The sequence below is a fragment of the Nymphalis io genome, chromosome 22, assembly GCF_905147045.1.
Source record: "Nymphalis io chromosome 22, ilAglIoxx1.1, whole genome shotgun sequence".
Taxonomy (NCBI): Eukaryota; Metazoa; Arthropoda; class Insecta; order Lepidoptera; family Nymphalidae; genus Nymphalis; species Nymphalis io.
Window position 1 is genome coordinate 7,242,988 of NC_065909.1, and position 13,170 is coordinate 7,256,157.

Genomic DNA, 13,170 nt, shown 5'->3' on the forward strand with positions numbered 1-13,170 from the left:
TATGAACATTACAAGTTGTAATGTTCATATGTCTGTCACTACAATAGTTCTATCAACAAACATATCACAATACAACAATAGGAAACACTGATGACGTTTTAATATCTGCTGTACCTGCGCGGTCTTACATTAAGCCCTAACCAAGTAATGTTTGGGCCGGTTGGCGTGGTTGGTAGATTGCCTTTCACGCCGAACGTTGTGGGTTCGATTCCCACTCAGGACAGACATTTGTGTGTATGAACATGTCTATTTGTCCTGAGTCTGGGTGTAATTATCTATATAAGTATGTATCAGTTATCTGGTTTCCATAGTACAAGCTCTGCTTAGTCTGGGATCAGATGGCCGTGTGTGGATAATATCCCAAGATATTATTTATAAATATCATGTACCTATATAAATCTATTTATGTTTATTAACATTCATACTAAACTATATATAGTCATCTCGTTCATACCATATAAGGTTTATACATGTATGTGCTTAAGACTATGATTTGCACGTTATTTGCATACTTAGCAAATGTTGATAAGGATCAAACGTGTAGCAATTTATGCAAAGATTAAAATATGTAATTCATTCATGGAACTTAGACCCTTACGTAACTATAAATACAGGCTAATTTTATGTCATGGTAGTTTATTGTTAAAACAATGTTTAAATAATCTTTTTCGCAAGTAGGTCATTGTCTGCAATCATTAGAATAATTCCAATCACGTTTTTTGGCGTCTTAATGCTGTTAATTCGGTGCATTAAAGCGTGATGGACATTTTTGTAGGAGATTAGTTGTAATGGTACTTGGACTTAGTTGGCAGTTGATATCGCTGTTTAAATTTAGAATGTTTTTCTCGCACGTGACCATTAAATATTTATAATTATTAAAATGACAATCACTTGTAAGCACTCACACATACATATATGTTAGTAGTGAAACAAACACAACACTAACCAATTATTATAAATGAGCAATCATTACACTTTTACGTCTTAACTTCATCATTATGAAGTTTTAAATACACGTTGTTAGGGATACAGAAAAGGACAGATGGTTTCAATACTTGTCCTCTCCCTCACACGTGTAACTAATCATATACGAAGGTAGGATTTAAATATCAAAAGCAGTGCCATCTATTAACAAAAATCAGAACAATGTTCGTTATATGCGCAATTCCATTCATTAAAGGTGCGTAATCAAGTATGAACCCATTAATGCACGCGTTGAATGATCCATTCATCTTAATGATAGTGGGTAGCGACCGGGAAGTTGTAGGTGAGATCCTTATCTAAATATTTTAGCATATATTTACAAACTGTTTCGCATTTAAACTTTTTTTAATGTTATTATATTTAATTAAATTGCTAATTATTAATTTTAAAGTTAGTCATAAAAAATAATGTACTTTTATTTTTTTTATTTATGGTAATATAAAGTTCTTGATCAAGTTAATTTGGCTGTAAAAGCGAATGTTGTATAAATATGTAATAGATACGTTCTTTATTCAAATTAATGTCAACACATTGTATAAATTAAACTTTTTTTTTCAATGAAACGATATGAAATATTTAAAAAACGTTCATAGTTATTCATGTAGACAGTCTTGCCTAATAAGTGACATTTTGTTGCATGAATTCTTGAATAAGTTCGTCGAAAAGGGCTTAAAATTTGGCTAAAACATGTAAACCTGGAATTAACATGAAATCAACTAAACCATTAATAAATATAAAACGCGTAACTTTTCGATTTTCAGAAGACGCTAATTACGAGATTCGTATGTATTGCTATTACATCGTTCCGTATTTTTTCAAATTTCGAAAACAACAAAGAGTTTTTAATGTCAAATAGTCCAAATTGAAAAATACTTGTATGTAATATTAATACAATGACTATTCGTTATGAATCCATTCATCTCAATAAGTGTAGGTGGACAGAGAAGCGCAGATAGCTAGATCTTTATCAAGGGTAGGATGTCATGTCAGAAAACGATGTTGCAAATTACCTCAAAGATCGTTTGCTATTTTGTATCCAATTGCTATTTGTGTTAGCACATTAAATTTCTATATTTATATAAACAATGAGTTAATTTTTTTTGGAATTGATATAAGGACGGGAATTTCAAAGAGGAAGGTAAACAAACTATGTATGAGGAATGTAAAAATATTTGTAAATGTTGTGCTTTTTATTTATAAGGTATTTCGAATGATTTAAATCCAACATACTAATATTATGCTTTTTAGCTAAACTATTGAACCGATTTTGATTAAATTGGATATAAAGCAAGCTTAAATATAGGCTCCTTTTTATATTTAACACAATAATATGTAAAATATATACATATGTACATATGTTCATAAGTTAATAAATAATTCTATAAAGCTAAAATCAAATCATTATAATTTAATCCATATTGCTTGATCAGATTCGCATTTAAATTTTAAAATGTTTGCAAAAAGTTAATGCGAAAAATAACGTATATTTTATGACAGTGTTTACTTACAATAAACACAAAAAGGTTTTATTCTCCTTTGTACGTTTGATCTCGTGCATTCAACGGTTTAATATTTTTATATTGGCGAATAAATCGACAACATAAAAATCAGTTTGTTATATGGTAATTTAATGTGTTATTGGATGATTGAGGTTGAAATAAAAATATAATAGTATGTGATATTGTGAAGGAAAACATCGTGAGGAAACCTGCATGTGTCTAATTTCACTAAAATTCTGCCACATGTGAATTCTACCAACCCACCCGCATTGGAGCAGCGTGGTGGAATAAGCTCCAAAACCTTCTCCTCAAAAAGAGAAGAGGAGGCCTTTAGCCCAGCAGTGGGACATTCACAGGCTGTTACGGTTAACCGGTATGTGATATTGTCTGCGCGTTATTTTCTATTAATGATGTAATTTTTAGGATCTCGTACATTGATTGATAATATGAAATCCTACTATCATACATGCCAGTTTTTGGAAAAAAAATGCGTCTACTTGTGTACGAATAATGACCCGTTACGAATATTTTCTATAAAATAAACACTGTCTACAAGCTAGTGACCGAATTGGCACGTATACAATATTCCAAATAACTCATTCTCGACCTATTGCTGAAATATTAGCATTCAGATTTTTACTCCGAATATATAAGACAATGTATTTAGAATCCGGTTTTACATCGACGTGCAATTTATAATAATAATAATATCCTGGGACATTTTTCACACACCATCCATCTGCCATGGCCATCTGATCCCAAATTAAGCTTGTACAAACTTTGTGCTATGTATATACATATACTACTTTTTTTTTGTAATACTTATATAGATAATTACACCCAGACTCAGGACAAACATACATGTTCATGCACACAAATGTCGGTCCTGCGAGGGAATCGAACCCACAACCTTCGGCGTGAAAGGCAAGTGTTTTACCAACCACGCCAACCGGCTCGTCAAAAAATTTGCAAGATAAAAAATTAAATTTTACTCAATTAAATATTTTCCAAATATATCGAAATTTTAATATTTTACTATTTCATATTTCTTAAAAACTTATGAAGAATTGTATCATTGAGTTCTAACTTCACACTCATTATGGAAATTAGACAAAAATTGATCTGTCCAAAATGCGATGTCTAAATTTTTCATACGTCCTATTTTTTTTAACTCCATCTCAATAACACGTATGTTATCATGTGAGCTGGTGAAGCGTGATCGATTCAATCAGCATGTCAATTGAGCCGTGCATTGCACTCTGTAAGTGGCTATGCACTTGCCGATCAGTACAGTTAGTGCAGATTAAAGTAGGCTGTTCATTAGGTTTTGTATAGAAATATCCATAGTGCAGTCGGTCTTTTGTGACGTAGTAATCTGATGGTATTTGGAAAATCATATCAAAAATTATAGTCGAATTATAGACGAGTCGGTTGGCGTGATTGGTAGATACTTGCCTTTCACGCCGAAGGTTGTGGGTTCGATTCCCACCCAGGACAGACGTTTGTGTGCATGAATTTGTCTGTTTGTCCTGAGTCTGGGTGTAAATATCTATATAAGTATGTATTTACAAAAGAAAAGTAGTATATGTATTATATCAGCTGTCTGGTTTCCATAGCACAAGCTTTGTACAAGCTTAATTTGGGATCAGATGGCCGTGTGTGAAAAATGTCCCAGGATATTATTATTATAGTCCAACAAAATTGTACCAAGATTCGTTAAACTGTTAGTCTAAATAAAATGTGATGTTTCAATAAGTCATTATCGAGCAATTATTTTAAATTTATATTCAAGTGCAAAGGAAATTAATGTAGTGTATCTTGCGATTAAAAATGTCTTTTTGTCTATTGATATCTGTCTTTGTCGCGTAGTTATGGTTATAAACTTACAAATGTTTTGTCGCCGCTTCACGATTTCGCACGTTTGTATCTTAATTAAATCATTCATTTCTATTCGTTGCTTTATTATTTCATTGTATAGTTATGCGTTTTCATTAAATTGTTGTTTCATTTGATCTTGTAATTTTGTTAATTCATATTTTCGCAACGTACTGTACACACAGCTGCTGTAAAGTGTACTTGTTGAAGTGCATTACCCGTTGCTACTTTTAAACATCCCATTAAAGGAACCCTTCACAAGAGTATCGGTTAAGGAAGCGGTCTCGCTACTTAATATATCGTGCCAAATATTACCAGTCTCAGTAATGCGGTCATAACTTTAGGTGTATTTGGAAGGACCAGATTTTATTTGCTGGCATGAATTGATACAAGACTTTTAAATCGCTAAATTGGTATAGAAGTTATTTTGAAGAGTTAGACATAAATATGACAGTAACCAACTTCAGCTCATTATCAAATGTCCCAACTACAAGTTGCTGTCGTTGCACCCGAGTCAGCTGTCGTTGTCCCTACGTTTTTTTTTCGAACTGTCTTATTGCTGTTGGCCCTAATGGCCTCTACAGCGTCACCGAGCGGTTTGGGCGAGATGAACTCAGCCGGATGTTGGGAGCGACACGAGGGGCTCAAGTGAAATGGACATCCTAAGGGCGCCTCCTGCGAGGCCGGACCTCCGCTTAGGACGCCGTTCAAGTCGGAAAAGGGAAAGGGGCCCTACGTTCTGTACTTGCCTTTACTTTCTTAGAATAGTTGATCTTTATAGTTGCAGTTTAACTCCCATAGGAGTCGGAGCATTAAAATTCAATCTTAATAATATACGGGCTATCTAAAACTCAAGAGAATTGTCAATTCGGATTGGTGGCTTCGTGCATTAGCGTCTTCAAACACTTTAGTAAAGAGTAGACAAAGTACTTAGTCGTTCTTATTTCGTTCGTATATATTTTGTTTAAGATATTTTATATTGAATAGAACAAATTATATGAGCAAATATTTTATGGCCTATCTTCTAGTTTGATTTTTGTCAAAAATGTTTGCGTATATGTATGTGTATGTGTATTTCGTTTGTTTTTAATAATGTCTCAAGCGTAATTTTAAAAGTCTTCTAGATGTTTTCTCGAAAGTAATTGAATACTTAAAATTGTTACACAACTTTCGTTGCATCACTGAAGCACTTATACGTAATTGGAGAACGGTGGGAAAACAATTGTCTCATGTAGATGCGTTCGAGTTTATGTATGTAATTCAAAATGTACGGTTGAAAGCGTTCTTTTTTAAAAATTTGAGAATGCATACGGACAAAATATTGACTTGAATAGTAAATCTTATTTCCCTCGTAATTGTACTTACACTGTCACGGTCATCATTCATTTGGGAAGACAGCAATACAAAATAATTACAGAATAATTGATGAGTGCCTGATTAGGAGACATAGTGCACAAGAGTGTATGTAAGTAGAGAAGTCTATTCTTATAATCCGATTGGACGGTAATCCGACACGACCGGAAAGAGTTCAGGACCAGTGCGCTTACGTGTTTTCTGAGAAAGGAATACGCGGAACTGTAAACACCATCTTTCGAACTCTGACGTGTTACTGAGCATTACTAGACAGAAAACACTTTTAATTTGGTTTTTGCCCCGACCTGAGCTTCGAACCCATGGCCTCCGAGTTTTATAAGCTAACCGATAGATAGACCATCGAGGCAGTTATTATTATTACATATTACTATTCACAATTGTTACAATCGTTTCGTGTAGTTCGTGACAGCACGGAGCGTAATAGCTGACGTGACTTATATACTCGATTTTATTGTCTCTATCAAACGTAAGCAAATATTGAATTAATTGCGTCTTAATGATATCGTTACGATTGAATGACTATTTTCTCATATTTATAATATTTGGCTACTACGTTTTGGTAAATATTTACAGCTTGTGTTTTTTTAAGTGGATGTGCATATATTAATAACTGAATATATTAATAATAACTACTGATCGCCCAGTGGAATTCCTTGGTCGAAATTCGACGATAATCGTTTTTGATTTTTTTTAATTGATAATACTTATTCTCGTCAAGAACTACAGGAGATAAAGGTCCTTAACTGTCTTACCTTTGTCTATAGATAATACATTTTATTATATAATTTACTGTCAAGTGTGTACGTATGATAACAGCTTACCAGGCCCACGGAATTAGGTATAAACACAAGATTTAAATAGCATTAAATATGAAAAAAAAATTATCTACTGATAATGTTGGGATATTCAATTAAATAAATATAGGGTAATTGCAATTCTTCCCTTGATGAGATATGTGGTCATATATTTGGTTAGCATCAGAGAATTTTATGAGGGATTTACGAACATATACTTGACTGATATAAAATTATCAATTTTACCAAAAGAAACAATATTGATTAATATAAAAGTTACTACACAATAGTAGTAAAGATAAGTCGAATTGTTGCAATCTTTCAATAAATTTTAATGATATATCTTTGCATAACATAGAACTTAAACAAATATTTACAAAGATAAAAGACAAATAGCACTCATTGACTCATCACGAAATATTTGTTTATGACCAAGTTTTCGATTACCGACGCAAATTGTCAGCACTTTAGATAAATAATGATTTCCACGATAAGTTTCTCTTACTTCCGATCTACAAATAATTTGGCAACGACCTTAGCTCCGAAATAGTTGCCTATAAATACGCTAGATCGGTCTGCTGTCTATTTGGCCTGGTTCATTCACCTTGCGAGACTTCGCAATTTGGTAACGTTATAGATTTATTATGATGTTTATTGGCATAAGAGTTTGAACTTCACATATACGTCTTACTTTTACATTTGGTGGTATACAGTAACAGCTTGTAAATGTCCCACTGCTGGGCTAAGGCCTCCTCTTCCTTTTTGAGGATAAGGTTTGGAGCTTATTCCACCACGCTGCTCCAATGCGGGTTAGTGGAATACTTATGTGGCAGAATTTCGATGAAATTAGACACATGCAGGTTTCCTCATGATGTTTTCCTTCACCGAAAAGCACGAGATGAAATATAAACAGAAATTAAGCACATGAAAATTCAGAGGTTCTTGCCCGGGTTTGAGAACCCACGTTCATCGGTTAAGATTCACGCGTTCTTACTACTGGGCCATCTCGACTTTGATGATTTGGTGGTATATTGGGAAGAAAATATTTTCGCTGATTGTAGAACCCTTCAACAAAACTGTGTTATTGCATGGAGCCATGTATTGTTTGATGTGTATATGTATATTCTGGCGTGTATTATACATACATACAAATGAAACTATATGTTTTGTTTTTAACATGTCTTCTTTATAATTCCAGATGAGCGGGACGCGATACAGAAGAAGACGTTCACGAAATGGGTCAATAAACATCTTAAAAAGGTAACACTTTGTTAATGTTTCTAAGAATTATTCATTATTAATTATATTCAATGTCATAATTTGCTTATGGTTTAAAAAATAGTTCTCATGCTCTCCCATTAGATATTTGAATTCATAAAAAGTCTGTTTACCAATTACAAACGTAATATGAAAAACGTTATCTTAAGAAGAAATTTGATAAAATTGTAAAACTTTACACGTATTACACGGTATGTATCTATATATAATAGAGATATAATTATATTATCAGAGAATCTTATATTAATATATAAAAATGTAATAATTTCGTAAAATAAAAATATAACTATAGCAACGAATATGTTCATACATTGTAAATATTTTTTCAATTATCATTCAGGGAATTTTATAATCCAAAAATGATTCAGAGAAACATCAAGAAGTTCTTGTTTACAGTACAAGGGAAAGTTCTGTTAAAGCGTTGGCCCATAATTTACATAAACATATGAACGCAAATATTTAAACGTTCTCATATTGGTCTGGCGCCATGATATCATCTCAATGGTAACGATATGATCAAGATGGCTACTTAACCAACTAAGTTGTACCGTATTGAACATTCGCCTTTATCTTATTGTATTTAATTATGATCGGTATCTTGAATTTGTTACTTATTTATCTTATCTTTAATCTTTGTATTTTAATACGTAAAATTATAATAATGAATCTATGCGTAGCACATGTTGTACTTCATACAAAAGTGTGTGAGCAAAATCAGCATTCTCTACTCTCTAATTATCCGATCTTCTATTGATAATTTCTCGACACAAAATATTTGATTGATCCGACCTGGTGCTCAAAGAATGATCTCGGTCCGGGTCTGCAGCCTTTTAAGCTAGACAGTCAATTTTTAATGCGATTGATAATAATAAAACTCATTTACTTTTATCAGAAATAGTTTAAAAATCTATGAATTTTAAGATTCAACTGTTGTGTTTGTTCTAAGATCCAATGATTCCTTGATAACATTCAATGACATCATTTCACCTCGTACGAGCCTCGAGTCATCTTTGACGTCTATAGAATTCCCCAACATTTCCCCTATTTTGTAATAGAATCGTGTCCGATAGATTGACAGCGTTGACATTAGTGTCAAACAAAAATTATTAATGTCATGACGATCGTGAATTGACTCGTGAGCATAGAATATTGATGAGCTCGTCTCACATAGTTTCTAAATGATATAGATTTGCTTTTAAATATATTTGTTACCGTATTATGAATGAAATTTCTCTAAATAATTTTTCACTAAGTAAAGCTCAATTTTCAGACGTAGTGTCAAGATAAATAAAACAATTAACCATGGTTGATATAAAATTTTATTTACTTGTTTACATCCTAAAAGTGGGCTATAGTAATTGGTACTTAAGTGTTTTTCTCTTATGCCTAATTTCATTACAATCAATGTTTGTTTACAAAGGATCCAAAGTCTCAAGGTAGAATGGACAAAAGCAGAGTCGAGTAAATAATGGATTCCTTTGTCCAATATTTGTAAATATATTTGATTCATAATGCTTTGTTGGTCGCTCTGATACGGACAAATGTGATTCCTCTTTTTACTGTAAACATTAATGCCGAATAACTTTAAACATAAAGTCTGAGAATTTTAAAACTGTAGGTTTTAAGTTTTAACATTTCATCACCTTTTCTATATAATGTAGGTAGCGGACACGTATTTGGCCAACGCCACGTAGTGATAAGTGGTCACCATCGTCCATAGACATTGGAGTTGGCAATTCGCTACCAACATTGGTAACTAAGATGCTATGTCAATTGTGCCTATAGTTATACTGGCTCACATCAATACTTTTCTAAATATTTTTCTTAAAAGTTAGGATACGAAACCCAACCGTCAAGTTTATAACATATTCAATAGCTATCAGTACAATTATCAAGTGCCAGCCGTGATAGCAAAAAGGAATATTCAGAATAAATGCAATATTGTTCTAAGCAAGTGACATATCACGATTAACAACAATTGAATCCTGTTTATAAAAATTCGTTTCGAAACTGTTATTTGCAATTGGTTCACATTTCATATCCTTTTGAATTAATGCAACTGTATTATTAACATATGTTTTAATAACAAAGATTTTGTTTATAAATGATACAGACAAAGGTTTCTTTATCCTGTGAAAGTGAAGGATGTGGAACGTCCATTATGTTTTGTGTAATTTCTCTTAAATGGGGTATGGGGGGAGGGTATGGGGTATAGTGATCATATTTTAAAATTTGTTACATTACCCATACCGGCCCAATTGCCCATGATAGTTTTTACCCCACCGAAAATAAATAATTGAACACTAGAAATTACTTTTACAGATGCAGTTATGACTTATATAAAAATTATGAAAAAATGCTATGGTTGTATATAATACAATTAATGTTTCGGTTTATTTGGATTTTGTAGTCAATTAGAATATTTAAAAATGTAGAATAATTGTCTGTGACGTAACAATCATGACTAGACCATTGAAAATGCAAGCATATAAATGGGACCAATCGAATTCCCATTCTTACAGTATCGTATATCAACATCTTGCTTAAGACCCACACAAAGGATGACGAAGGCTTTGGATGACGCACGTTCAAGGCATCTCAGGATGTTTTGGTTACATGACCCGGCTTACTCATGGAAATAATACTCAAAGCGCCTTTCGTTGTGAGTTGAGAAATGCATGTGACAAGATGGTTTAAATTAATGTCAAAAGGATTATGGGACTTACTGGTCATTTGTTATAAATCAGATTTCTCTTGAGAGAAATAAGCAGAAAAGTATAAAGGCATTGAAATTAATGTGAATCTTAAGGGTATTTTTGTAACCGGATTTGTTTTGTAGTGTTGTAAGTGAAATGATGGATGAGAATTGAAGTACGTTTATTTACTCACGTTGTTATATAATAGTCGTTATTATTATTATTTTTTGAACTTTACTTTCTAATTAGGTCTAAAATATTTCAAATAATATAACACAATTCAGTAATGAAAAATTGTTTTTATAAAAAAATATAAAAACATCTAAAGCCATACACACTCACCTATGACGTAACTGACATTTAATAAAGTGGGTGTTATTTTAATTTCCGATGGACCACTGGCGACGATTCAGCACCATATCAGGTAGCAGATCACGATGACACGATACTCTTCGCCCACAGATTATGGCGCAAATTTGAAAAAAATATTCCTTAGTTCCGTTACTCCTGTACGATCAAGAAGTTCCAAAGAATCCATTTATAGCGATAGTAAAAATTCCTTCAAAACAGACACAGTATCAATACGTTTTTTATGATTCGATAATATTCTAGGGATCTATCGAGCGTCGTCTTTCTGATTACGCTTGTGATATTGAGAATGCGAAAACAATATTTTTTAATAACACTTCAACAACCTGGTATGTTTTTGACAATCACCAAGAAAGTTTAATTCTTTGTTGAATAAACATTTTGATTTGATTTAATGTAATAATAATGAATTACTATGATAATAATAGATTTCAATATGAGTAAAATAAATATAATTTGGTTAAGTTAAGAATGCATCACAAGTCTATGCAAGCAAATAAAAGTTATCGCCCTCTTAAGGCATCATGATATAACTCTCAAAGAGAGAAATTAATCATCAGTTTAATGTTATGTTATCTGAGAGCATGTCTGATGAGATTTGTACGGTGATCAAAATTGGAAAAGAGTACTTCAATTTCACCCTTAACGTGTACAGGATAAGTACTTAAATCAAATATAAGAATTTAGTGTGTGCCGTACTAATGGCAGTTATTAATCATATACAATGAGTCATGGACATTCCTGCGCGGTAATCCTGTTTCTCGACCGTTAGATAAACTGACGTCAAAAGACATCTTACAATTATAGTTCCTATGTGTTCGGAAATAAAGCTTAAAAGATATATTATTCTTAATTCTATGCCCATGTATGAAGTCCTTTATGTAAAATCTTAATCAAAAAGCTCATTACGAGTCCGATACAAATGTGATCATCTAATTCTGTTCGAAAAGATTAATTGATTTTCGAATTAAATATATATTGGGTCGTACTTGTCAATGCGCATAATTGTGTCTGCTGCGAAAATTCTCCACAATTAAAAGCACTATCTACCATGCGTTCAGGATTTCTTTCAGTCACTTAGACGTGAACTACCAATATTATTAGATTCTAATTTTATAATATTAATGGGATAGTCTGATGGTTTTACCGCTATAGTAAATAATTTAAATTACGAGGAAGCAATAACGAGATGGCGATTATTACAGCCTCAACAAAAACAGTTTTTAATGAGATGAGAAAGTTCAAAGAGATCTCATGAACAAAATCTACAGTAAAACCATAAGCAAATATGTGTGTTTTCAAGATTAGAAAATAAGCAACGTATTTAGTCTTATTTAATGTAAAGAAAATTTTCCATTTGTTTGATTTCTCATCGCTCTTCATTCGGACTGGGAGCAGCATTGGAAGTATGTGAAGGTGTGTACATACACTTGTTGGTTTCACAATTTTCAGTTTGTAGTTTGCCATTTTTAGCTTTATCCTCATAATTATCTCATTCTGATACAATTGTTTTGATTTCCTTTTATATAATATACATCGATTGTTTTTATTTTTCATCTTCTTCGTTATAAACATTTTGGGATTTCACAATGATGTCATATTTGATGATCTATCCGTTACATTCATGAGTTGACGCTTATATCATCATATACATTTATTTGTTTAGCATGTTTAATTTCTTTATATATTCTTTAATTTATATATATTTTAATGATTTCTTTTTTGGTATTTTTATATGTATATAATTGTGTTATAATAGTATTTATTTGTCCATATAGTTGAAAGGTGTCGTTAGTACGTTTACATGTAACGTATTTATTACGGATATGCAAATATTAGAAATAGTTAGTCATATGTTTGTTTCCATTACATCATCTAGTTATTGTATTGCTCGATGTTATAATAAGAAATATTTTATTACGAATATAGATTTTAAAATATTATACTATAAAGTTAGTTGAAGACAGACCCTAATCCTGAAATCGTAAGTGTATGTATGATTAGGTATATTTGCATATCTTATCCAGGTTTTTGCATATTTCACGCTGCTCGGACAGACATACACACGTCTACACGTGTGTGAGATTGTCAATAATCAACCATGTTGTCCGCCCCAACAAGTAAGTTTTGATTGAGAACGTTTCAATGTTGTTTTGTTGTAGATGATCAAGACTCCTTAAAAAAATTGTTCAAAAATGATTCATGTGCTTCGTTTCCTTTAGCTTTCTTTTTGGCATACAAAGTAACTGGATTGTCGTAAGTTACACGCTTTTTTTTGGAGTCTTATACGCCTCTTTTATG

The 13,170-nt window shown here is 32.2% G+C and overlaps 1 protein-coding gene across 7 annotated transcripts in view; it reads left to right on the plus strand.

Annotated features, from left to right (window-relative positions):
• The window catches only part of LOC126777145 (microtubule-actin cross-linking factor 1), a 266,118-nt gene that overhangs the window by 111,824 nt on the left and 141,124 nt on the right, over window positions 1-13,170 (plus strand). For 6 of the 7 annotated variants that reach the window (XM_050500046.1, XM_050500043.1, XM_050500044.1 and 3 more), the window contains one exon: window positions 7,725-7,786. In XM_050500046.1, the coding sequence (XP_050356003.1) occupies window positions 7,725-7,786 (62 nt within the window). Of the gene's footprint in view, window positions 1-7,724; window positions 7,787-12,896; window positions 12,990-13,170 lie in introns of all 7 variants that reach the window. The other variant, XM_050500057.1, reaches the window with a different exon arrangement.